This window comes from Euprymna scolopes, chromosome 36 (genome assembly GCF_053919585.1).
Source record: "Euprymna scolopes isolate OS-2025 chromosome 36, ASM5391958v1, whole genome shotgun sequence".
Classification (NCBI taxonomy): domain Eukaryota; kingdom Metazoa; phylum Mollusca; class Cephalopoda; order Sepiida; family Sepiolidae; genus Euprymna; species Euprymna scolopes.
The window spans coordinates 97,493,665-97,521,496 of record NC_136517.1 but is presented as its reverse complement, the minus strand read 5'-3'; the positions used below and the strand labels follow the sequence as shown (position 1 = coordinate 97,521,496).

Here is a 27,832-nt window from a genome sequence, read left to right as displayed (position 1 = left end):
TAAACATCTATTTACAAAATACCTTCTCTGGCGTGAAATAACCCCTAAGGCTGATATGCTACTAAACTAAACAAAAATAAAAGCTACAATGTTCCTCTACAACCAAACCAAACCAAACATCTATATATTAATATGATAGCGTGTGTGTTATTTTGTGTGTCACACTTATATCTTTTTCTTCTGAGTGACTGTCATTTAATTGTTATGGGCTTCCATTTCTTGTAATAAATAGTTTTACCAAAAATTCTTCATAAGTTTTGGTTTCAGTTTAGATTATAGCTGATCGCAATTAATTTATATATATATATATATATATATAGTGTTATAATGGAATAATTCCAGAGGAAATCCGGGTATGAGAGCTCAATGTGGTAAACAGAGCAATAACATAAAAATATAACACGGAAATTACATAATTGTCGATGCAATAATTTATTTCAACCTTATGGTATTTTCAAGCATCTAAACCAGACAATTACATTTTGATACATTTTTGCTTGAAAATACCATAAGGTTGAAATAAATTATTGCATCGACAATTATGTAATTTCTGTGTTATATTTATATATATATATATATATATATATATATATATATATATATTTCTTCATAAGTTTTAGTTTCAGTTTCGATTCAAGCTGATTCAAACTGATGCACCCAAGTTATATAGATATTTAAAAAAAATTTTAAATCACAACTTCATAATATATAAAAATCGATAGAAAATTGATTCTATAATAATATATACAAAATTTGCATAAATTAAAGGATCATATTTAAGCTTATTTTACAACCGAGCTATGCCGAACGGCCCTGCTAACTTAGATAAGTACTTTTGCAGTTTAAACAAAAGAGCTACAATAATATCAAGGCATCTACATTTATACTGAACATCCACAGAATGCTAACATCAATATATTACATATGAAAGAGTCTGCTGTTGAATTTCCACAGGTCCCGCTAGTTATGAATGAATATTTTAAGATATAACTATAAGAACTTGAAGTATAAATTTTTTTCCAAAATTACTGGATTCGGCATTAAATAACCAAAAAAGGTTGATATGCTGTAAAACAAAACAACTAACCAACAAACAAATGTATCCTCTTTTCCTTCACATTAAAAATTGACTTTATATCTAACTCTGCCCTTGTGTGCAGGCAAGTAAATAGGAACAGATGTATCCCTGTTATTTGAATTATTCGAATTACTATTTTCATGTTAGATGTTATTCTCACAATCCTTATTATCTATGTGTGCCTAAAACTAAATGTAAATTCCATAATCACAGCTGCTTTCCTAGAACTGCTGGTTTCTGGAACACAATATCGCAGGACTGCTTCCCAGCTGACCATAACATGGTTGTTTTCAAATCTAATGTAAACAAGTTCCTGTTGAGCCGTCCTCTTAAATAAACAAACACTATCTGAGTTCCACCATTACTGATCATCATAGTGTTGTCTCAACGACAACCATAACTATGTAGAACTCCTAATTAATTCACAATTGTATTTTGAATGCTACCCTGACAGAGAATTGAACCTTTAACCTCCAGAAGAGTGTAACTTACAACTGAATTTTACCAAGTACTTTATCCATTTGCAAGCAATTCTAGTATGAATTTTAGGAGCCTTAAACCTATTCTGTTTCTAGCTGTACAATCTTACTACTTATCACTCTTGAATAACCTTCTGGCCTTGATAAACAGTGACCCCACCCCCACCCTAGTAAAAAATTAAAAAAAAAACATAAGAATACACATCTAGGGAAAAAACAAGAACAGAATTATTTGTAAAGACCCGTGGTGCAATGTATAAAGTACTGTTGTGTCATGGAACAACAGTGAAAATAAGAACAATCAAGTCGAGGTTCGGTTAAGGAACAAGTGTATTAACAATAATATACAAAGATAGGAAAACGTGCATATCTGCTGGGCACTCAGCTAGCAGTTGATGTGCAGTTGCATCTCTCTCACCGGTGTAGGAATTACTAGCGCTATTTATAGTGCTAATCGGGGTAAATTCCTCTGTTCAAGGAAGGCCGGTATAACAAGTACTAAGTAATAATTTGTTAAAATTATAATGGTAAGTTAAAAATATGTATTTTTCTTATGTTACAGGCAGAAGTTTTATAAACACATTTTAGCAAAGTAGGTTATTATATTGCTAATAACATGGTATAACCATAACAAATATGAATTGACTGTTTGGATTATTTGCACTATTCTTATCTAGGACGTTATTCTCACAACGTTTTGGCCGATGTAACCTCCAACTGTCTTCAGGTGCATCTGGTCATACTCTGGAATCTGTGTGGAATTTTGAACGGAATCCTTTATTCAATCCAAGGGGCTGGAGGTCTAAGTAGCAGTCTTCTTGAGGATGAAGTTTCAATCATGAGTGCAGGTGATACTAAGGCTATAATTATGAATTACTTAAGACTTCTACCTGGTCATGGTTGACAGAATGAGAACAATCTACCTCTGTATCTCAAGACTGATCTCAGAGTTGGTGTCACTTTTATTTCGTGTGTATAAAAAAATAAGCAGCATTGTTTTGAAATTATAGTAGTGAGTTAAAAATATATTTTTCTTCATTATGTTACAGTCAGTAGTTTTAAAAATAAATTTTAATAAATTTTATTGCCAGTAACATGCTACAACAATAATAAACGAGAATTAGCTATTTGTATGATTTGGATTATTTTTTTATGTTTCTTTACATCACAGACAGTAGATTTAAAGCCACCATCCACCGATGCATTGAGCATTGTTGTCATATCTGAACTGATGCACCAATGACTTAAGTTTCAGTAGGTGTAAAGTTCCTTTAGGATCACACCTACTACTGATGAGGTGATTACCAAAGTGTCCGTGCACATAGTAAAAAAAAAGAGCTCCTAATTTAATAGGTCCCACACTGTCTACTCCATTCTCTGTCCCATCGCCACAGTGTTATATCCCTGTGCTTGTTTTCTAAATACTTCAATGAAATGTGCTTTGAGTAACTTGCTTTGGTGCCACATTTATATAAATACTCCTGACCGATTTGACAATCTGCAAAATTCTATCTGTTGACTTTAGAGGTTCCTATATAGCTTCTTTCTCCAAACTGCTAACCTTTGGAATTCCGTCTCTGTTTTTTTGACTGCACCAACATGCAGAAATTTTAATGTAATGTGAACGAACATTTCGCTGCACAGTTCCCCCATTTAGGATGCCCCTATAGATATGAACTCTAAATCACAGTGACCTCTAATATTGGAATGATTAAAAGTAGAAAAATAAAAAAAAATAATGTAATTGTACGACTAAAATATTTTTCTTTAACAATTACAAAAAACCTTCTCAACCACCGATTGCCGAGACTAATAACACCCTACCTGAGATCTCATCATTCAAACTCCTCAGCTTAACATTCACAGGCAACATGAATTGAAACAATATATTGAGGACTACCACTTTTTGTTTTGTTTCTAGATGTACAATCTTACTACTTATCACTATATATCATTATGATATATATATATATATATGTGGTTTTGGTAAAATATGTTTTTTCAATTATATTTCACTTTTTGTATATACCAATCATTTTGTTTAGAAGTTCAATGTATATTGAATACTAGTGGCTGTGATGCGTCAGTACACACAACACTGAGTCAAACACAAAATCGAGTACACTCAACATCGTCTTACCATCAACGCTTACCCTGTGAACTCAGAGTATGGGAAATTCCCATATGCACAAAACAAAACCACTGAAAAAACAAAAATACCTAACTAAGGGTAAGGATAATGACTAAATGTTGGATAAAATGATGGTTAAAATTATTACGAACTTGCCAAGATTCGAACCTGGAATCTTCTGATCCGTAGTCAGATGCATTATCCATTGCGCCATGAGTCTTGTCCATATGCCGACAGATGTTACTGCGACTGTATACAGACAGTGCTAAATTCCGTTGATATGAGCAGGTAACTTTTTCGACAAGTTTATGAAACGACCTAAAAACCCATATTTCAGGCTTTTTGTGTGACTCTGCGTTGTTCGTTATGAACCATATATAGATAAGGACAATCTAGGGACTCACACCTTTCAGGGAAAAAAAGAATTTTTCAATTCGGTGCATCCGTTCGAAAGTTTTATTGATATATACATATATACACACACACACATAAATAAATAAACGTTTAGAATTTTATTAATAGTATAGATAACAACAAAGTATATAAAAAAAAATAACGGTATAGTTACATTCCAAGATCCAAATATTTATTTTCATGCACAACAGCTCCTCCAGTGTGTTAAAATTTCAGTAAATTTTTTACAAATCTGTTTCATTATGCAGAAATAAATGGTTATTATTACATCAATACTGTCTCTTTTTATGCATATACTCTTTAAAAAAATGAGAAATTCTTAGAAAAAAAATGCATGACAGTATAATGCTGTAAGAAGAAAAAAAGTTCATAGAAGACTCAACATATATATTATAATTAATGTTTACCATATTGTATTAAATTCTGTACTAGGTCTGCTGAGTAGTTGAAACAGAATCTAATGAAGATGTGAAAAAATTCCTGAGCATATTGAGAACCAACATACTTTCTACTTGACCCATTTTGTAGCCAATGAAGTCTTGCATTTTATATTATCCTGACCATTGATATTCTCCACCCAATCAATGTTATCTTATTCTTCACAGAATACTGCCATTCACTTAATACGTTCCGGCAAATTTGACGAGTTACGTGACCTCTTCCACCCAGCAGAACTTCATCCTCTCAAACCGTTGGTGCTTCTTACGGGATGGCCGTACTGTTACACCTGCACCAATGCGAAACGACTTCTTGAAATCCTGTGGGACAACAAGGTAAGAAAAACACTCAATGTGCAGACAAACAAGCAAGATTATCCAAGTTTTATTGATAAAAATCAATATTTTCCTTTGTTTCATTCATGTAGATGAACCATGGTCCACGTTGATCCTCCAAAAAATGCCACTCATGGAATCATTGATAAAATTTATAATACTTTGCACAATCTAATCATATTTGGTACAAATAAACTTCAGCCTATGCCTAACTTGTCCTCCAAGTTTCAAGCATAATAACAGTTTTTTTGTTTTAGCGCCATTCAATGATAAGCATATTTAGATACAATGTGGAAAATTTCCAATAACTCCAAATTCAATAACATAAACTGAAAGAGAGATCCAGCTCATTTGACTTGTTAGTCTAGTGGCCTCTAGCAATTCACAGTTTTGATATCTCATTGTAATACAGATTCTGATTCCAGTAACTTCTTTTAAAGAACTGTAGACTTGTAGAACTCTCTCTTCCTGCTCACTGTTATCTTCCTACATATAGTGAACAGGCTTGCTTTGCGAAGGTCGTGGTCCTGCACATACAACTATATAAACATTAGCAGGCCACCTAGTGTTACCCAGTCATGAAATACACTTACATATGATATTTTGATTCATGCAGATTTCATATTTATAATTATAGAGCCAATTCTCTACTGATTATTATATTGTACTCAATATATAGTAATGATTTCAAAAGTTTTAAAAAATATATAATTTGGGTGCCATAAGCTAGAATTAAAACCAAAACATTTTTGCAACTATCTGAACTAATGACACATGCATATCAAAACTTAAATTAATGCAATTAAATGTATAAATTTATATTTGTGCATGCATAGAGCATTGACATTACTTTGATATATGCTTACCAAGTTCCAGTTTTTTTATACTTGACCACTAAGCAGCTATTTTTCCAGCTAAAAACCAAATCAATTTTGTTCCACAGGTCTGAATACCCCATATATCAAGTTTCAAGTCGGTAGACCAAAATTAACAGAGTAGTTTGATAGAGACCGTTCCACAGATAGATTTACTCTAAATGCAGCTCCAAATGCAATGCAATTATTATTATTATGTGGAAAATATGCACAAATAGAACTGTGCGTGATAATGAAATGAAACTATCCAATAAGAAAACAAAAAACATACAGTGAATTAACAAAAGTTTGTTTTTAAAAGAATATGCAAATTAGTTATTCTTTTTGAAGTCATTGGTATATTCATGACTATTTAAGGAAGTTGTATTCACTTTTAAAATAGAAAAATGGGCTTTTAATATCAACATCAATCAGTGCGACAAATAACTTGACTTTATGCATGTGTAAAAATACACATGCCTAATGATGTGTGCATGGTTCAATTGTCATCTAAACAAAAACATTCAGTTTGAACATGCCTCTGTCTTATCAAAGAACCTACTGCTAATTTTTTATACGGGGCTTATCTGCACATGTGATGATAAACTTCTCAAATGCACTTATGATGTTAGACTGTATAAGGGTGTTAACTTTACTCAAAATCAGACTGTTCCTTCTTTAATTGGATATTTTGATTACCAATTTTCAATAATTATCGGAGGCATTCTGATACAAAACCTATTAAAGAACACACCCAAGCACATAAAGTACATTTGTATGAAATTTCAAAAAAATTGGCTCAGACGTTTCGGAATCCATACATACACATGGCATTTTGTCTTTATCTCTGTGTGCGAGTTTGTTCTCTATGGATTCCGAAACCGTTGCGCTGATTTTTTAAAAATTTCATGTAAATCTTAAATATATAATGATAAATAGAAATATAATTAAAAATCTTCAGAAAAATTTTTTTTTAGTTTTGTTTACCAACAAAAAAAAAAAGGCACATTTCCACTGAGACATAAGGAAATTAGGAGCATCCTACATGAGGATTTGTATAGCGAGATACTTGTTTACATTACATTTAAACTTCTGCACAAAGAAATATTCTTAAAAGACTTTGGAAAAATAATTTTTGTCTTCTATTGCAGACCCCATGCCGACATCCTGCCCTGGACAAAGGCTGTCAAAAACTTCAGCACCAAATAAATCTAATCCAATGGTGTTTAGAGAAATCGAGGTAAATCAGTTTTATTTTTAATTTCAAGTTTTTTAGATGTGCATCTTCATTTTTGTCTGAGTTAACATGCAGGTTGAATGGAAGCATCTTTAACCGTTACTCTTGTGGCGAAATCATCATGTTTTGGTATTTCAGGTGCTATGATTGTCTTGGATACCAAGGTGACCAACACCAGGCAGGCATCATCTCATGTCTGCTCTCCATTCAGTTTGATCCAAAGTGCAAATGTCAGTCAGGTTGAATGCAACCATATCATTTCTTAAGCATTCAAGCCAGATTTTCATTGGTCTAACATGTTCTCTAATGCCTTAAATATCCAGGCGTGTTAAGCAATTAATGCAAGAAGTGGCATGCTGTACATGGGCAAACCACCTGAAATGTTGAATGCATAAAGCATCTATAACCCCGGTATAGATCTCTAGTCTGATATCACAATATAAATTGCTCATCATCTTTCTAATAACTATAATAAATAATTATTTATACTGTCTCCAAAATAAATAGATCTGGCAAAATAAATAGATCTGGCTACTATATTTTAATATGGAGGGTAAACAACTTTACTTTATTATATATATATATATATATATATATATATATATATATATATATATATAAAATTGCTCAATATCTTTATAACTAGCAGTTCAGCCCGACTTTGCTCAGGCCCTATATACTGTTTATAACTTGCCCTACGTGTGAATACACTTTATGTAAGATTTCAAATGTTTAGACCCAAATTTGTCTGAGTAAGTTCTTAGAGACCACAGAGGTACATTTTCTTTTACTTTGGCCACAATTTTGACCCCTTAGCATTTATTATTTTGGTCTCAAATCAAAATACAAAGTTTTACCCATGTCCAAGTTACCTACATCTAAAATTTCAAGCCTTTAGACTCAAAATTGGTAGAGGAATTTGGTAGAATCTGCAAAGGTCAACTCTTTCAACTTTGACCTTTTGGCAGCCAAACTTTCACCCCCAAACTTATTAAAATGCTTGCCGCATGTCTGAATACCCATTATGCATAAATTTAAAATGTTTAGACCCAAAATTGGCTGAGTAGTTTGCTAGACATCACAAAGGTCAAATCTTTTTAACTTTGACCCCTTGGCAGCTCAAATTATCGACCCAAACCGATTAAAAAGCTTGCCCTATCTCTGAATACCCTTTATGTAAAATTTCAAATGTTTAGACCAGAAATTGACTGAGTAATTTGGTAGAAACCGCAGAGGTACATATTTTTATCTTTGACCTCAATTTTGACCCCTTAAAATTTATTGTTTTGGACTCAAATTAAAATGTTTGACTCATGTCCAAGTAACCTCCATCTAAAATTTCAAGTGTTTAACCAAAATTGGCAGGAGTTTCGTAGAGTCTGCAAAAGTCAACTCTGTCAACTTTGACCTCTTGGCAGCTAAATTTTCGCCCCAAAACTGATTAAAAAGCTTGCTGCATGTCTGAATACCCTTTATGTTAAATTTCAAATGTTTAGACCCAAAATTGGCTTAATAGTTTGCTACAGACCGCAAAGGTAAAATCTTTTTAACTTTGACCCCTTGGAAGCCAAATTTTCAGCAGAAAAATGATTAAAAAGCTTGCCCTATGTCTAAATACACTTTATGTCAAAATTCAAATGTTTAGGCCAAAAATTGACTGAGTAATTTGGTAGAGACCGCAGAGGTCAATTTTTTTAAAACTTTGACCCCAATTATAAACCCCTTAACATTTATTGTTTTGGGCTCAAATCAAATTATAAAGTTAGATCCATGTCCAAGTAACTTACATCTAAATTCAAGTGTTTAGACCCAAAATTGGCGGAGGAGTTTGTTAGAGTTCTTGATCCCCTAACAGCCAAATTTGTGGCTTAAAACCGATGAAAAAGATTTTCCCAAATCTCAATACCCCTTATGTCAAATCTCGAGTTTGTAAACCACAAATTGAGAGAGTTATTTGGTAGGGAAATGTACACAGACAGACACACACACACACACACACACACACATTTTCACTTTTATAGATTTATAGATGACTTGAAACTCTCTCTGAAATGTGTGTGTTTCACAGAAAATGTGCAACCCTCAGACTGTAAGCCTAAACTCTTATCAATAATCAAGACTCTAAGGCATGGTATATGTTAAACACAGTTTTATTATTGAGTGTGTAAGTCATCTATATTCTCATTCACAGTTTGACATTACAACATAAATTGCTCAACATTTTTATAATAACTTTATACTGTTTTTGAGATGCATGTGTTTCTCAAAGATAGATAAATAAGCACAGTTTTTGTACAAAAATATATGGCAGTTTGTAAACAATATTTTAATCCGTATTATTTTGAGTATTTTGACTGCTGTTCTCATTTTGAGCATTATTTGCACAATGTTTTGATTGATGTAACCTCTAACCTTATTCAGGTGTATTTTGTCAAACGCGGGAATCTTTCTGTCAAATGCGGGAATCTGCACAAAATTACAAATAGAACCTTTTATTTAATCCCCAGTGGTAGCATGCTCTTATTCCATCGACCATCACTGGGCAAAAGTCCTAAGTAATCACAACTGTGTTTTTGGGTTGCCTATACTGCGGATTGAACCTTCAGTCTCCAGGAATGTAACTTTTACAACTAAATTTCACCAAGTACTTTATCGAATGCACCATGAATTCTTCAGAACCATAATATTTTAATATATACATGTGATATATATAGAAATATTCATATTCGCATGTGTTCATCTGTCTCTAAAAGACATATAATAATAATAAAATTACTTTATACTTTCTCCAACACTGACAAATTATGTATGATTATTTTTATATTGTATTTTTGTTTATTTTTTGCATTTTTTATATCATTCTTTGTTCGCCTCAAAAGAATCCACGTTAATTTATAGAATCAAAATCCATGATTGATCAAGTTTTTTCCATATTTCATGACAAATTTGAATTGATTCGTTTTGCTCTACGAAGGTGCATGCTATTTGGCTTCCAATCACACAGGTGAGAAAGGAAAAAAATGATACTTTCCTAGTTATCAACGCAGTGGCACATCACCCTTTTATCACACCCAACAAAACCACACTCGGTACCGCCACCCCATAATTGAATATTATTGATCTTTGTTCCAATTCTTTTTCTTCTGATGTTTAAATTATTTTCTTTCAACTCTGGTATTTACTTCCTTTCCAACATGAAAGATGTCGTACAAAGCCAAGAAGGTGAAGAGTCAAGCTAACGCCATTAAAGGACTAGTACACTGTCCAGCATTTCTTGGCCAGGACACCTCAGGCAGTAAGCAATAAGCTTACTTCACCTAATTCGAAAAATGTAACATCATTCATCATTGTTCAACTATTTGATCTACCATTAATTAGACTTGTTGCCCCTGCGTTGTCACCCATCTTTGTCACCCACCTTTCATTCAAACCTAGGAATGATTCTGTTTTACAGATATGTTATCATCATGCACTAAATGTGACCCTTGCCAAAATTCATACAAACTTGATTACTACTGACATAGGGTCCATAATATGTAATGTATATTATGGTGATGCTGTCTCATGATACCTAGAGGATGCACATTGTGATAGCTTTGTGGCAGACTTGGTCATAGATGCATGTGCGTGCAAAGAATAAGTGACCTATTTAAAAGTACAATGTGAGTATTGGTTTTTAAGTAAAGAAAACGATTCTAGTTTTCAAAAGATTAAAAATTTTGTCATTCCTACAAACAATTTTCCCAATACAACAAACACTATTCATGTAATTTCCAGCCGCAATAAAATATAATTACAGATTTTTATAAAATCGAGTTTTATTATGTTTCAAACCCTGAAACCCTGTGATACAATGATAACAGCTCTTTCTGGGAGAGCTCTTCAAAAGCTTCTCCCCATATTTCTTTCTCCTGAGAGGCAGGGTTACAAGTAAAATCTAGCAAGTGCTATTGTCGTCTCGAAATGTCAACACATATTAGCAAGCCAGGTTGTTTATGCAATCGAGGTTGACAGGTCATATCAATGTGGCTGACATCAACTTTACTAAAAGAGTTAAGTTTCAGAACAATCTGTTGAAATTTAATTACATAATATCTATTCTCTTTGCCCTCTCTCTTTCTCTTTCTTGTAGTTCTCAGCTGCAATAAAGGAGACTGATTGTTTTTTATAAGAATGAGTTTTATGTTTCAAGACCCAGAACCCTGTAGCATAATCAGAAGAGTCTTTTTTGAGGTAGTTTTTAAGAGCCTTCTCCATGTATTTCTTTCTCTCTTCGGTGTGGTATGTGTGTGTGTGGGGGGGGGGGGAGGGGGGGAATCAAGCCGGTACTGTTGTCATCTCAAAATGTCAGTGTACATCAACAGGGTAGGTTGTTTATTCAATCAAGGTTGACAGGTGAAAAGGTCAGATCAATGTGGCTGACATCGGTTTTGCTAAAGATGTTAACCTTTAGAACAATCTGTTGAAATTTAATAACAAAATATCTATTCTCCCCTCCTCTCTCTCTCTCTCTTTCTGTCTCTTCTTCTCTCTTTTTCTGCAATGAGGGAAGATTTGTAAAACAGTTGAAAGTTAGATACTGTAAATGATGATCGCAAAAAAGTTGAAATTGGCACTCAGTTGCAAGAAGTTGTCATCTGATCAGAGTCAGCAATGGTCATAAGAGTTAAAATCAAGACCCTGAACTCATGGTTACATGTCTCATATTCAGATTCTTATAAATGCTCCTTCTAAAATGTTAAAACAAAATATATTTTTATAAAAAATATGTGCTGTTCATGGTTACAATGCCTACAAGGATTCAATTCCAGCACCAAAGGTCCCAACCAAGATAATTATCAGGAGAGAATTAATGATGTTTAAAACCCTGTCACTAATGATGCTGAGAACTCGAAGAAAGCACATGTCAAGCAGATATAACAGACGTCATATCGACCCTTTGATCTAAAGGTGATGTGTCTATCATTTATTGTTCATTTTCCAAGGGAGTTGGTTGTCATTCCCAGGATATAACAGCCCTTCCAGAGACGTCCCCACAGTGTAAACAAATAAAGTTACTCTCCTTGGTAAATCATCTTGTTACAACACTACAATTTGGTTAGACAATTTTTAAAAATCTTCTTTTTTTTTTATTAAAATGTCAGGTCATTAGTCCACATCACTGAAGGCGACTTGTCTCCTGTGAATCCACATTGTCAAGCCACAAATATTTTCCAGGGTCTTGTAAATCATTCCATGTTGTACGTACTTCAACAAGCAACTCGACTTGCATCGCTGAGAGAACATGAAGTCCTCGATTTGTTGCAAAGGATCTCCCTAAACAAAACAGGTGAGCAAGTCATTTTTATGAAATCATTTTTATTTTTATGTTCGTAAACTGAAATTCCCCTCCTCTCTCCTTTTTATTTACTATTTTCAATTCTCAAGTTTACAATATTTACAAATTGTTGTGTCAGTTTTGTTGCCCAATCTAGCCATTTCAGCTTTTGATTGCCCTACTCCTATTCTCGGACGGTCTCTGGTAGAGACTTTAAACTCATCAACTCTTGTGAGTGACCAGTGTCTGAGAATTGATATGGCCAGACTGAAGGAAATGATGATGAAGAAGGAAATTCAAAATGGATCAGGGTCCGAGAACAGGTTGCAGATTGTTTGATGAAGATGGGAGCATATTTATTAATGAAGATTTGGTATTTGTCTTAAGCCTAAAGTATATTATTATTTTTATTACTAATGGAAATTTTTTATATATCTAACTGAAGGTGAATCTATACTATTCTTCTATTATTAATGGAGATTAAGTATTTGTCTGTCTTAAGTCAAAATTATACTATTACTTCTATTACTAATAAAGATTTGATATGTCTGTTTGAAACCAAAACTATACTATTATTCTGTTACTTGTACTATATTCAAATCTGTTTACTATTTCCGATTAATGTTCTGTCTTTCAATATTCAATTCAATTCGGGGAGGGGGAGGTTTGTGTAGTATCTATTCTTTTGTCATGATAACATCCTCCCAGACATTTCCTCCTTTTTGTGGAAAATATACTTGTTCTGTATCATAATACCATCCTACTAGGGAGTACCTTCTCCTTTTTTACGTGGGGGGGGGAGTAAGAGAGACTGGGTTAGTGTATTATGTGTTCTATTGTCAGTTCATGCTGGGCATTAACCCCACCTTTAAGAGGGGAGAGGTAGCATGTTCTGTTGTCATAAGATCATTCTACTGGTGCAGTGTAGCATATGTTCGTACAGCACATGATATTGTCCTCCCAGGCATTAACTCCCTGTTTTTGAAAATATATTTGTTCTGTCGTCATAATAACACTCTACTACGTATAACCTTCTCCTTGTTTTTCTTGGGTGGGGGGAGGCAGTAAGAGAGGGGGGTATTATCTGTTCTATTGTCAGTTCATCTCGGGCATTACCCCCTCCTCCACCTTTAGGAGGGAAGAGGTAGTATCTGTTCTGTTGTCATGAGATCATCCTACTAGGCATTATCTCCTCTTTTGCTGTATGTTTGTACATTATGATATTGTCCTGTAGAGGATAAATATGTGTGTTCTCGACTCCAACATTAAAATAAAACAACATAGGGCTGAATGACATATGTACAAACAGAACATTTATTATGAACAATGGGAACTTTGCTATGATAAACATAAGAGTGTGTGTGTGTGTGTGTGTGTGTGTGTGTGTGTGTGTGTGATTAGGAATATTTCTGAAATGTTCATTAGTCATTGTTGTGAGACAACCGTTTGTTACAGTCCATTAATTTTTATGCTGAAATTAAGTTAAGCTTACCTCGGATAAAACAGTTTTTGCATACAAGTTGCTTCATTAGGATTCATATTTGTACATGTGTAGAGAACAATTCAGAAAACAAACACATTGTCTCAGTCGTGTGTCAGGATCGCGAAGAGGAAAGAAAAGAAAAGATGGAAGTGAAAGGTTAAAAGGAAGTGACCTCAATGCCTGTCATGGCAGATGTCAAATCAATGGAGCAACATTATTTATATGCTGCACGTGCGTGGCTTCTTTTGTGTCTGTGTTCACGCCACATGCGAAACCTGATATAGCAGTCATATTAGTTGCTATAGTTCTCCCAGACATTACTTTCTCCTTTATTTTTCCAGGTTTGCAAAAATAATAATACTAATAATTATTGTAATTTTTTTTTTCCAGAAAATGATCCTAAAAAGTCTAAGACTGTACACTTTGAAGATGCTGAAGATGATTCCGACTTTGCAAATGACATCTTGGGGATTGACCAGGAGCGAGATGTGGCACTTTACCGAAGTTTCTGCATTTTAAAAAACATACAAGATGCTATCCTTTATGGTGCAATGCACGCCCACTCCAAACTGATGAATCCAACATATTACAACATCCAGAGCTCTTCCCGACATCGTAGCTGGAGTAAAGACAGTACCCTTAGCGATGCCAGTGAGAGTAGTAGCCGGGTGTCCTCTTCTGCTACAGGTGACCGCAGCTCAGAATATTTTCAATGGAGCTCTGAGTTCACCAGTGGGGATGTCCAGATCCTCTATGATAAAAATGTCACCCAGAAACTGCAAAATGTCAAGCAACATCTCCTCCATCTTTACCCACTAGCTTACAGGGTGGAAATCCTGGAGAATATATTTTCGTTGCTTTTCGTCAGCCACAAGGACCTTCAAGACCCATTTTTTGCGGGTGAGACTGATGATACAGATGACAGTGATGAGAAACAGAGCATTCACGGCAGTAATGAGAACCTAATGAATGCAAGCATACTCTCTGAAGAAGAATCTTTGGTCTCAGAAACAACATGTCTCACACCATTAGCTGAGTGCACGGTTCTAGCCAGAGGGAGCGAAAGTGTTGATTACGATGTTCCTTTTGTTGAGGAGTTCTCTACAAAGGAGCCGGGTGTCACTGAGAATTCTGATCTCATTGAGACAGAGGTTTTTACTGATGATAAACCCTTAGTGATGGGTACTCAAAAATCCGCTCTAAAAGAGACGTTGCCAGACACCTGCCTACCAAGATTTAGCACTGATTCGAAAAGTGAGATACAAAGCCCGAAAGTGAAAACAAACATCCTGTCTGGAAAGCCATTACAAATTGGGCTTTTAACGAATGAATACCTCGTACGTGATATTCTTGGGCTTCTACAAGAGAGCTTGATTGCTTTGAGTTCAACGCACTTTCAACTGATCACTAATGGCGCTAATGAGATGGAAGACAGTTCTCATGCTGCATTTCTTGAGGAGAACTTAATTCAGATTCTGCCCTCGAGTATCACTGCAGCCACATTGAAATCCCGAATCTCCAGACTCTCGCAGGTGGTCAGTGAGGCTTTATGGCGCTTCCAGTTGGTCAGCAATGACCAAATTCCACGTGAGTTTGGTAAAATCCTTTTACAGCCTATCAAACCCGTAGCTGATTTAACAGATGTTGAAATTGATGATGTCTGCGACTATGTGTCGACAAAGAAGAACAACAGAGTCTCGTACCTTTCTGAAGTTTCTCCAATGTGTACGTATGTTTTTTATAATTTTTATTTTTACTATGACTGGAAAAGTTGAACTTCGATTATGCATTTCTGAATTTTTGAGATGAGGATTGGTTATTTGTATTCTTTGGACTACTGTTCTCATCTTGAGTGTCATTTTTTTACATATTTCAGTCAATGTAACTGCCCTTCTTATGTATATGTGTATCTTGTTGAACTCAGAAATCTTTGTTGAACTCTGGAATATGCACAAAATTTCAAATGGAACTCTTTATTTACTTTATGGGTAAAGCATTCTCGTGTTCCATCAGGCATGACTTGTTGTAAGTTGTAATGTGATATTCTCCTGAAGGTTGAAGGTTTAATCCTCAGTGTGGGTGATGGAAAAATACAATTGTGAATTGCTTAAGACTTCTATTCAGTCATGGTTGATGGAACAAGAGCATGCTACCCTCGTAAAATAAAGGGTTCTGTTCAAAATTCCTTGCAGGTTTCTGAGCTCAACAGAAAGATTCCCAAGTTGAACAAGATACACCTGAAAAGGTCGGAGCTTACATTGACCAAAACATTGTGAAAATGACACTCAAGATGAGAACAATCCAAAGAATCCAAATAATTAGATTATACATTTACTCTTCTTAGTTTGGCCAATAAGAATATTTGTGTAAAGTAAACAACCCTACCCCTAATCTTGTTTTATTTAATCCTATTAAGACTTGTGTCTTTCAATCATAGGCCTGGTGTTACCAGATCAGGCTGTTTAAAGATACTTGCTTCCTGACCTAAAATGTACCAAACGTTAATGTTGTTTTTTTTTTTCTTTCTCTTTGCAAAATGTAATCATATTCTACAAAGCCAAAAACAAAGACAGCAATTTTCCTCTACAAAACAACTAAACCCAACATCATGAAATAATATTTGAAGATATAAAGAACTTGCAGTATGAAAACTTTTTCTAAAATTGGATTTGGCATTAAATAACCCGAAAAGTATTAATATGCTATAAAAGAAAACAACCAAACAATCTTCTTGTATTAAAATCAAAAATATAAATTTCAAACGTTTTTGCATTAGTCAATGGCAAAGCTTCTCTCACACAAAGGTTTGGAGAAATGAAAATATTAACCTGTGGGATGGAGTAATAAAGAATTTGATTAGTTAGCTAACTAGGCTAAACACCACATGTATATATAAAAACACCTAATCATATGAATTCCATTTCTTTTAGTCTGGCGATTCTCTACAGGAATGAAATGAGGAAATATCTGTGTAGTTTAATTTCCATAAATATACTTTCATAACTTGCTACATATATATCTAGGAAATGTTGAAAAAATGTAAAGTTACATGCTTTACAATCTATATTATATTTCTTTAAGTCTATCTATTTATCTATCTGTTCCACTATTTCACGGAAATTACTGGCTAATCTTGCAGAAATTTGGTGTGAACCTTTGTTATGATAAGGTGTGACGAACTACTATAACTATTACGAACTACTATGGTATCTATTGGATGCACAGGTAGGGATTAGTCGCCACAATACAACATTTACTCTCAAAGTTTGACATAAGGCACTCTTTCTAAGTCAACTTTTGACCACTTTTAATGGGCTAAAACATCTAGTTTTATTATAATCATCATTGATTATAATCAACAAGGCGTTTAATAAAATATGAAAATCCATGGATTTTATATCTATATATATAAAAGCGAAAATGTGTGTTTGTATGTATGTATGTGTGTTTGTATGTATGTGTGTTTGTATGTCTCGCAAAAACTTTCCACACAGGTCACAGATTTTCACCAGATTGGTATCATTTTAAACTTCCAACCTTCGCCCGACAAATATCGAAAAATTGGCCAAAAACGTTAATTCCTTCACCCTGAAATCAGCACTTTTCTACAGGGGGGGGGGTGTCAGCAAAAACCGTCCTCTCATGACGAGTTCACTTCTACGCATGCGTCATATGACGTCGTAACCTGATTTACTTTAAATATTTGAAAAAGCAACACAATTTTGTGGACGTCGTCTTAGCTCAGTTTCTTAGAGCGCGGCCTCATTATCTAAACGTTTTGGGTTCAAATCATGGTTTGAGATGTCTTTTTTCTTTTTTTTTTTCGATTTTTAAAATTTTAGTATTGAAGCAGGGTTATTTAAGCCATCTTTCATGTGTTTTCAGATATTTTAACGTTCGTTGTTGTCTTTTTGTTTTTTTTACTTCGCTTATTCTTATGTTTTCATTAACACCCCCACCCCCACCCGAGCGCACACACCGAAAAACACCCAGGCAATGCTGGGTACCCCCCGCTAGTATCTATATAAATAAAACAGCAGATGTATGCATGTGTATTTGTGTGTAAATATTTAACCGATAAACTTATAGACATAACACATAACACTGAAATTAACAGGAAATAGTAATCCTTCACCAAAGATGATTTGTAACAAGTAAAATCTTTGTTTGGATGGATAAATAATGCATATGTTGGCAAGTTGAAATGCAAAGTGTTCATTTCAACTTACCAACATATTTCTATTACTTTTGCGCATATGCAAATTCATTCATAGCTTGAAATGGTTTAATATAAAATCTTATCTATCTGTGGATAGCTCAGATGGTAGGGAACGTGGCTGGAGCACTAAATATTTTGATTTTGATTCTAGCTGATGGCATCCAAGTCATTTTTATTTAATCTTTTGAAATCAGTACTATATATTAGGTACAATATAATATTAAATAGAGAATTGGCTCTGTAATAATAAATATGAAAGTTGCATGAATTGAAATATATTTAAGCATATTTTACGATCAGACAAGGCCAGGCGCCTGAGTTAGTAATATATAATTATTGCTTATTTTTTCTACTAACAGCTGGAGAAGACAGTGAAACACGGGATTCCACCGGAACATGCACAGATAGCACTGGACTTTTGAAACCAACGAAGAAGTCAGTGAAGCGATCTCGCCCTCGACCACGTACTCCTAGCATGTCTTCAGCAGCTTCAGTCAGCAGGCGCCTCTCATCGGGCATCATTCAGGAGATGCTCCTGTCGAACCGTGCCTTACTTATCAAATGCTTGAAACAAGGAAAACTCATCGAAGCTAATCAAGTCATCAAGGTAAGCTGATTCTCAGCCCACAAACACACCCCAGAATGTGTGTGCATGTGGCGGGGAATATGATCCCCTATCTAAGACAGTAGACTGACATGGTTAAGGTGCATTCATTCTATTTGTATATTTATGAATGAGGTGATGGATATTTGTTTTCTCTGATTTGAAACTATGTTTAGCAATGAAAGTGAACTTTCCAACTTCAGAGCATAACGGATTGATGAACTGATTGATTGACAGGCTGACAGCTTGATGAACCAACTGATTGAAAGATTGATAGATTAACGACCATCTGTGGCAACACATCAAAGGCCGTAAATGACAAAGTTCTCTCTGTCCTCTGATCTTGAGCGCATGGTACAGTGGGGGAAGAGATAGCTGGTTACTTTTAATGCATCTAAAACCAAGCTCCTATCTTTACATCATCAACGCTCTGATCACCATCTGACATCAATTGAAATGGATGGCTCTCAACTAGGGGAAGCTCCATGTTTTGATAAGCTTCTGGGCTTGACCTTTACTCCTGACCTGAAATGGAACACGTACATCAAGTCTATTGCCAAGGTCGCTGGAAAAATGGTAAGATCCTTCTACCGCTCCAGAAGATATCTCACTGCTGATGCAATTCTCTATCTACATAAAAGCCAAGTACGTTCAAGGATGGAGTACTGTTGTCACATCTAGGCAGGAACTGCTAAAAACACTCTATCCTGCCTTGACAGAGTACAAAATAGGCTTTTCTCTTCCCTGCAACTTCTCTTCCACAGGAAAGACGTTGCGAGCAATGTCTTTGTTTTATCGTTACTTCCATGGCAAGTGCACATCTAGGCTCCAATCCCTGGTCCCCCCCTCGCCAATCTTTCACGAAAAACACCCGTCTAGCTGAAACCACTGTCAAAAATTGTCCCCACTCTTTATCTGTGCCAAAACCAAGACGTAGATTCCATGAACAAAGCTTCTTTCTTAGAAGTGCACGCCTGTGGAACTCTGTTCCGTCTGCCTGTTTCCCACCTGACTACAACCTGGATGTCTTCAAGTCCAACATAAACAAATTCCTGATGAACCACCCCCTTAAGTAAGACACTTTATCAAATCTCAACACTAACATACTGTATATACAATAACCCTTATTCCCGAGTGCCTCCGGGCCTTGATAAGTGGTGACCACCTTGTAAAAAAAACTAAAAAAAAACAGATTGACAAACTGACTTATGGACAAAATGAATGTTTCTGTTTAAAGCACTATTGAATTATGATACTTGACTTTTGCATTTAAAATTTTAATTCAAGCCATTATATAAAAATAATTTTATAAAATCAACAGTAGGTTCTCTACAGTGCAATATATGAAGCTTCTTTCTGGTGCATCCCAGTAGGTCCCCAACTAGAGCAGGCAATCAGTTTGATTGAAAAATAGGTCATTTAACTGATTTCGAAGACAATAAAGTATTGGAAGTGTGGAACATGTGTTGATCCTCATACAAGATACTGGCAGGGACATCTGACATTGCTTGGCAAAGTCAGATCTCCTGCTAATATCTTGATAAAAATATTGAAAATCAACATCAGTATAATTTGCATTTTAAAACTTCTACTAAGTAGAAGTAGATTTACAGAAAAATTATGAAAAAATTAATAAGAATAAAATTAATAATATTAACACTAACAAAAAGAGAAAAAAAATGAATGAAAATAGTTATTAATAAATATTAGATTAAATAATAATAATAATGATGATCATTAGGTGGATATAAAACAATAAATTTGAGTAAAAGTAATAATAATAATAAATTATATATAAATAAATATCTGCTTGTTTCTTACTTTTTTTAGTCTGTATGTTATGCCTTCAGTTATTAGACATTCAAAAATGAAGCTACATCAAAGGAAGGTCATTTTCCAGTGAAAAAGAGGTAAAGAAAGTCTTCATTTTGCAATTATTTGCAAAATGAAGACTTCCTTTCCCTACAAATTATCAATCCTCATCTAAAAATTACAAAATATAAAACATGTCATATTGTGTTGAAATTATTATATATTTTTTTTTTAATTTCCCCCCCAAACAAGGCACAGTGCCACTTTGGTGTAGGGGGCTATTATCAGGGACATAAGCTACTGGGGTACAATGTATGGAGTTGCACAGTAAGATGTCAGTTCACGTTACACTTGAACTTCTGCATGTCAGTGCAGTTGGGGAAGCAGGGAGTTTGAATGGAATTCCAAAGTCTAGTGGTTCTGGGGAAGAAACTACTGGAATACAAATTGCAAAAAGTACAAAAAAATAATCCAATAGAAAGTTTGCTAAATCTACAGAAAATTTTTACACAAGATTCTGCAGAATTCTATTAATTTTAACAATGTTGTTTAAATTTACAAAAAATCAGACACTAGCTCTCCAATATTTTCTGTTTTTTCAGTGGAAAATTTTAAAGAAATGCAAGGGAGATAAATCAGTTTGTCATACATAATCGATCACATAACTCTTCTACATTAAAACGTGATAAAACTAAATAATTTGATAAATTCTATTTTCAATTGTAATTATTTTTGTACTCTATCGCTTTTTTTTGAATTTTTGGAATTTATGCTAATTTTGACACAGCATGTAATTATGTAATAATGCTTTTACCTGAAATACTTTGCTTGAAGTCCCATTATACTACAGAAATACAAAAATATTTTACAAATATCAAAAGTTATGATTTTTAAAATAAAATTGGTTTTTTTTCTAAACATTTCAGTATTTGATTGTTTAAACACTAAAATTATTTTAATATAAATGTCCCACTGTGGTTTTATATTTGCAATTTTTTTTTTAATTTTCAGCTTTTCAAAATGGAGGAATCCTCTGAGGTTGCTGAAGTTGGGTTCCTGGAAGCATTCACAAAAGCTGTAAAACAAATGCAGGCTCTGTGCAGCCAGAGTACTCAAGGTCCATCAGTGCCGGAACGACTTTCAATGAAAGACACAATGAAACAACTGGCCAGTGTGGCCGCTGCTGGCATAGCAACGGCAACAATATCCACCTGTGCTGATGAACTGCTCTCCAATCCTATCTTGCCGTTTCTGCCAAAACCCAAAAACCATGCCAACCTCAGTCCTAACTATGTGGCATTCTTCAACCCTGACAACCTGCCGGCTATGATCCTCTTCGATCTCGCTTGCAGTGCCAGTTGCACATATAGCACATCCAACATGCTTCTTGATTCAATCCGGTCTCGGATGCTGACCAAAAAGAAGTCGCAACTTGGAAAAGATTTTGGGTCGGAGAGTAAATCTGGTAAAGAAATTAAGGTTGGTAAAATTTCAATATTTATTTTTTCTTTTCATACAAAACAACACATTATTTCTGAATTTAACAAGCCTAATGCCATGTTTGAATAATGTCAAATAAATAACCATCCAATGCTTTTTTGGGTCAACATTCTGTACTAGGTCTGCTTAGTAGCTGATTGTCACTTAACATATGCACTGCTTCTTTGAGTCATCTTATTCTCCACTGTTCTTTCCTGTCTATAATTTTCGCTTTGTCTCATAAATAACACATAAGATAAGAACAGTAGTTCAAAGAATCCAAATAATATGAATAATCAATTGTCATCCGAAAAATTCAAAAACATAATACTTTTGTTTTTTAATTTGTTTCATATTAATTTAGTATTCTTTTTTTTTCATATATCTGTTTAAATATAATCTTTTTTCTTCCTCCATTTTTTTTTTAATTAATTTATTTTATATTAATTTAATATTATTTTTCATTTTAAGATATCTGTTTAAATAAAAACATGATTTTTCTTCCATTATAGGCTATTGGCTTTCCTGCCTTCCTTGACTTATTAGAATCCCGAGTGCAGCTGTCTGATGAGGGTGAGACCTGTGCAATCCTTGAAACATCTCCAATCTTAAATACTAACTTCCCGGATAGCATCCAATCAGTTCTCATGTCGGCATCTTTCCCTTTCCTGCCATCCAGATGCAAATCTTACTTGGAGTCGATGAAGGAAATCAAGAAAGTTGTTGTGGCCGCTTGGGACCAGTTCCAAGTTGAATACAGCTATTCATCATCGCAGAAAAGATATGCTTTGAAGCATAAACGAGGAAAACAGTCTTTAGGAAAGTCGAACAATTCTGAAAACCTCTGTTCTGTGTTTGAAGAACTTCTTCTGAAAATGGAGGAACACAGACAAAATATCGGCACTTACTGTTACTTAACAAGGTAATTTTGATTGCAAGAAGTGTTTCGAACTTTCTAGTGACTTAAGTTAGGATCTATTCAAAGTTGCCTTTTCAATTGAAGCTATCATGTCCCCTAACTGTATTATTCAATCTGATTCTTCAAAAATTCAAAACAAATTCCTTTTTTTTTTTTTTTTTTTTTTACAAAGGCATCACCACATTATCAAGGCCCAGAGGCCACTCAAGGATAAGGGTTAAAGAGTGTACAGTAGAAGTTGGTCAATATAGTAATCATTAGTAATGAAAATTTGGTAAATTTAATAACTTATATGGAACGGCTCATCAAGAACTTATTTACTTTAGACTTGAACAAAACCATATTGTAGTCAGCCGGAAAGCAGGAAAACGGAAGACAATTCCACAGGCGTGCAGTTCTAAGAAAGAAGCTTTGTTCATGGAATCTACGTTTAGGTTTAGGCACAGATAAAGAGTGGGGGAAATTATTGATAGTGTTTACAGCTAGACGAGTGTTTCTTGTGAAAGTTTGGCGAGGGGGGACCATAGATTGAAGCTCAGTTGAACACTTTCCATGAAAATAACGATACATCAGAGACAAACTCGCAACATCTCTTCTGTGAGATAGAGGTTGCAAGGAGGAGAAAAGGACATCTCCTACGAGGCTACGAAGTCTATTTTGAACTCTATCAAGGCAGGACAAGTTCTTTCTAGCAGCTCCTGCCCAGATGTGGCAACAGTATTCCATCCTTGGACGTACCTGGCTCTTATATAGATAGAGAATAGCATCAGCAGTGAGATATCTACTGGATCGATAGAAAGATGCCACCATTTTTCCAGCGGCCTTGGCAACAGATTTGATATACGTGTTCCATTTAAGATCAGGAGTAATGGTCAAGCCCAGAAGCTTGTCAAAACTTGAGGCCTCCTGAAGACGAGAGCCATTCATTTCAATTGATGACAATTGTGGATTAGAATGTTGATGATGTAAAGAGAGAAGCTTGGTTTTAGATGCATTAAAAGTAACCAGCCACTCCTTTCCCCATTGTACTACGTGCTCAAGATCAGAGGAGAGAGAATTGGAGAGAACTTGCTCGTTTACTGTCTTAGATGTGGTACCATAAATGGTAGTGTCTTCCTTATACACAATATGTACACATATATATGTAAAACTCACTATGTCTGTGTGTCTATCTGTCTCCATTTTTCAAAGTGCATCTGCTCCAAGATGAAAGATCACAGAACATTGCGAGATGTGTCAAATGATTGTATTTTTATAGACCTTTATTTTATATATATTTATATATATATATATATATAAGCCAGTAAAAATAGCTGCTAAGGAATCAAAATTGAAAACAAATTTGGAACTTGGCAGGTGTAAGTCGGCTTAAAATGCCCTTGTACACATGCGCAAATATACATTTATATGTTAAAGTTGATTCATTTTTAACTATTTCTTATCTGTCTGACAATAGCTCAAATGATAATGGCCAAGGCTGGAGCACTAAATGTTTTGGTTTCGATTCTAGCTGATGGCACCCAAGTCATATTTTTTTTTTACTTTTGAAACCACTACTATATATTGGGTACAATATAATAGTCAATAGAAAATTGGCTTTATAATAATAAATACAAAATCTGCATGAATTAAAATATCATATTTAAGTGTATTTTATAACTGGGCAATGTCAGGCGCGCTGCTAGTCTTTAATAAAAATAACCTGAAACAATCCTGTAGTTGTTGGGAAAACTTAGAGATGATAATTGAAGCATATAATAATAAAATATTAAATGAGAGCAGTAAAGAAAAACAAAATTCTCCATTTTATTTTTTTTCCAAGTAGATACGAAAATGGGCTGAGGGTCAGTCATGTTGAACAAAGAAGAAGATTATCAAACGAGTATTGTTTTTTATTTTTATTTTTTGGAAGAGTAATGTTTTCAAGAAATAATGTTTTTCTAACCCGAACTTTCGGTTGCTTAACTTAAATCATAATTTGAAGTATATGCACTGAGGGAGAACTTGTACTTGTTTGTGGCGCTCACCCTGCTCCATCCAATAAGTTCCTTGCATCCCATATAATGGCCGACCAGACGCGATGGTTCAAGGCTGTTTCCATTTAAGCCATTCACGATTCCATCGGTGAAGCCTGCAGAGGCAAGGGTCAAGGATCATTTCAGCATCCTGTTTCACTGTCTTTAGCCAGGTTTTGTACTGGCCACCACGATGCTGCTTCCAGTCTGGTGATGGTGCTGAATCTATGGATTCACGAATGAGGTCACCTGAGTTTCGACAAAGCGCATGGCCGAACTATCGAAGGCATCTTACAAGGAGAGATTCTTGAAGGGAGCATATCTTGCAATGTGTCCAGACTATGTTGTTAGAGATGAATTGTTGCCAGCAGATATGTAGAATGTGGTGTAGGCAATCATGGTCAAACAACTCCAGCTTGCGAAGGTCACTTGTACGCATAAGCCAGATTTCACAACCATAAAGCAGAATAGTGCAGACCGAGACCTGACTTTTGTGTTGAGCCTTATCTCTTTCCGGGACTGAGGGAGAGATAAAGAGGTTGATAATAACTGTTTTATCATATCTTGTCAGTCCCTATCATTTTACATGTCCATGTGTTGCATGCTCCTTAACAAAACTGTAATCGTCTTGTTCACACTCTCTCATTGAGCCATGTGATATCATATCCATTTTTATTAATTCCCAGAGTCTAGCAGTCTTCAGCAAGCAACTTGATCCCAGCAGACCTTTCATTTGCTACATCATTTTACATGTTCACACATGTGTTCTCTCAAACAGACTGTCTTCTTCTCTCTCTCCCACTCTTTCTTTGAACCATGTGATGTCATATTTGTTTCCATTAATTCCCATAGTCTAGCAATCCTTACCTCAGCTTCATCAAGTTCACTCTGCTGACCTCTCATCTGTTATTGTTAACTAACTTTTATATATTGTGGGGCTACTCTCACATTATACCTAACATTTGGGTCCATTCAATACAAGGAGTATCCTAAGGTTTAAAAGGAGAAGAACTCTGTCCTACTGTTGCCCTTTCCTTATTGAACTGAGAATCCTGAAATTAGATTAACTCGGTCAGTCCATTCTGATGTTCTTTCAGAAGTTTATCTCCGGAATCCATGACAACCGAATACAGGAATTACTTATTGAATTTGTACCGACATGTTCAGGTGATGGTCAATCTGCTGTGTGAGAATGAGTTAAAACCAGTCGGTAAGTTTTCTTTATATATTTTGAAATACTATTATTTATATTCTTTTGTTAGTAGTAGTAATAGCCATAGTAGTATTGGTAGTAGTAATAAGTGATTTGTATCATTGTGTATTCTTTTTGTGGGCAGAAAATAGCTGTGTCTTGTTGACACATTGTAATGAATGTTTACAACTCTAAATAGTAGTCGCAGCAGCAGTTGTAGAGATGTTTTTTAAAGATATAATGAAAATAAAATTTTGGCTTGGAATATCTAGTATTTAGAAGCTTTGAGTTTTATTGCGGTTACTGATCAAAACATATCTCTTACATTATTTTCTGAAGAAAATTTTTCTTTTAATTTTGTTTTCATTACAGACTGTGAAATTTTGAAGAAAAACTGTTTCAAAGTTTTAGAAGAAGGACCTGTCGTCACTTTAGGCCGACTCATGTTTGGTAAACGCATTCCCCCATACAAGTAAGTGATGTGGATGTACCACCCCTTTTTTTTTTTTTTTTTTTTAGGCCTGGGTAAAACACTTGTTTCTAGCATCATCATCATCATCATTAACAATAGCAGCATCATTAGCATCATCATCAGCATCATCAGTAGCAGCAACATCATTAGCGTTAGTATTATCAATTACATAAAGGGCAATTATGTGTGTGTCCAGCTAAAAGTCAAAAACTACAAAACTAACACCACAAAGTTAGTATATATTTGCCCTGGATAGATAAAACTTGAAAAAAAAAATTGTTCTTTGGGGGATCAACTGGGCCAGGTTTCGTTAGAGGGGGAGAGGTGGGTTTTTCAGCCATTTTTAATGAATGACTTCCCTCATGATTATTTTCAATAGAGAAGAATGGGCTGGGCATAGATGAAAGAGGAGTAGGGGAGAGGAATGTGGAAAAACCTTTTCTATAACTCTTGTTTCTCGCTTTCTCTAGCAACTGGAAAAAAGTTATTGAATTATTACATGATAACATTGTCGGCTAAATATTCTTTAAATAAAATGATTATGTGTCTTCTTTATTTATTTAAAACTACAGCAATTGAATTCTTTTTTAAAACAATAATCATTCTCTGTCTTCTTACCATAAAAATGATTTTCAGCTAAATCTTAAAGGCACATAAGTCCAACTGACTCTGAGACACCCAGAAGGCTAATCCACCTCCTCTTATGCCCATGTGCTAGAATTTATATAGATATCACCAGGACCACTCCAGAAGGATGACTTGAGATGATGACCAGTCTTATTTATGAAAATAAAAACAACGCAGGCTTAAGGTGTCCTGTATCTTGGTAGAAAGTATTTTGGTAAAAGTCAAGTGGATCATAGTCACAGGAAACCTCATATCTGTAGCATTAGCCCCTGTTTAAAGAGATATTAACTTCATCAAGTGGACAAATGGAATTCTGGGTGGTCCACTCCAAATCAGAGATATTTCCAATTTCTTGTATGGCTGCTTTGGTACTAATACAGAACTTTACCCAAAGTTGTGACTGTATCTTTCGATAAGCAACCATAAAAGTTGCTGAAAAAAGCAACACAAACACTGCCAGATGATTAATTCAGAATGCTGAAAACAAAACTTTAACGCAAGAAGATAAGACTTACCATATGTTTAATTATATGAAAGAAATATGTTTTTTTCACAAAAAGTATATTAAAAAATATTTTTAAATAAATGTTTCAAAGAAACGTTTAAGACAAAAACATGGAAACAACTATGAATGAAAATCAAGTTTTTTTCTTTTAATTGAAAATATCTAAGAAGTTTTTTTTCATAAAAGTTTCAATGAAATAAATGCTTCTTTTTGTAACAGTGG

At 34.6% G+C, this 27,832-nt stretch overlaps 1 protein-coding gene across 1 annotated transcript in view; it reads left to right on the top strand.

Moving 5' to 3' along the window:
* LOC145260697 (uncharacterized) overlaps window positions 1–27,832 on the top strand; it is a 203,283-nt gene that overhangs the window by 43,255 nt on the left and 132,196 nt on the right. The window contains exons 5-13 of the mRNA XM_080119097.1: window positions 4,708–4,875; window positions 6,881–6,969; window positions 12,111–12,295; window positions 14,157–15,491; window positions 18,345–18,592; window positions 21,413–21,880; window positions 22,393–22,802; window positions 25,912–26,024; window positions 26,379–26,478. Coding sequence (XP_079975223.1) covers window positions 4,708–4,875; window positions 6,881–6,969; window positions 12,111–12,295; window positions 14,157–15,491; window positions 18,345–18,592; window positions 21,413–21,880; window positions 22,393–22,802; window positions 25,912–26,024; window positions 26,379–26,478 — 3,116 coding nt within the window. The remainder of the gene's footprint in view (window positions 1–4,707; window positions 4,876–6,880; window positions 6,970–12,110; window positions 12,296–14,156; window positions 15,492–18,344; window positions 18,593–21,412; window positions 21,881–22,392; window positions 22,803–25,911; window positions 26,025–26,378; window positions 26,479–27,832) is intronic.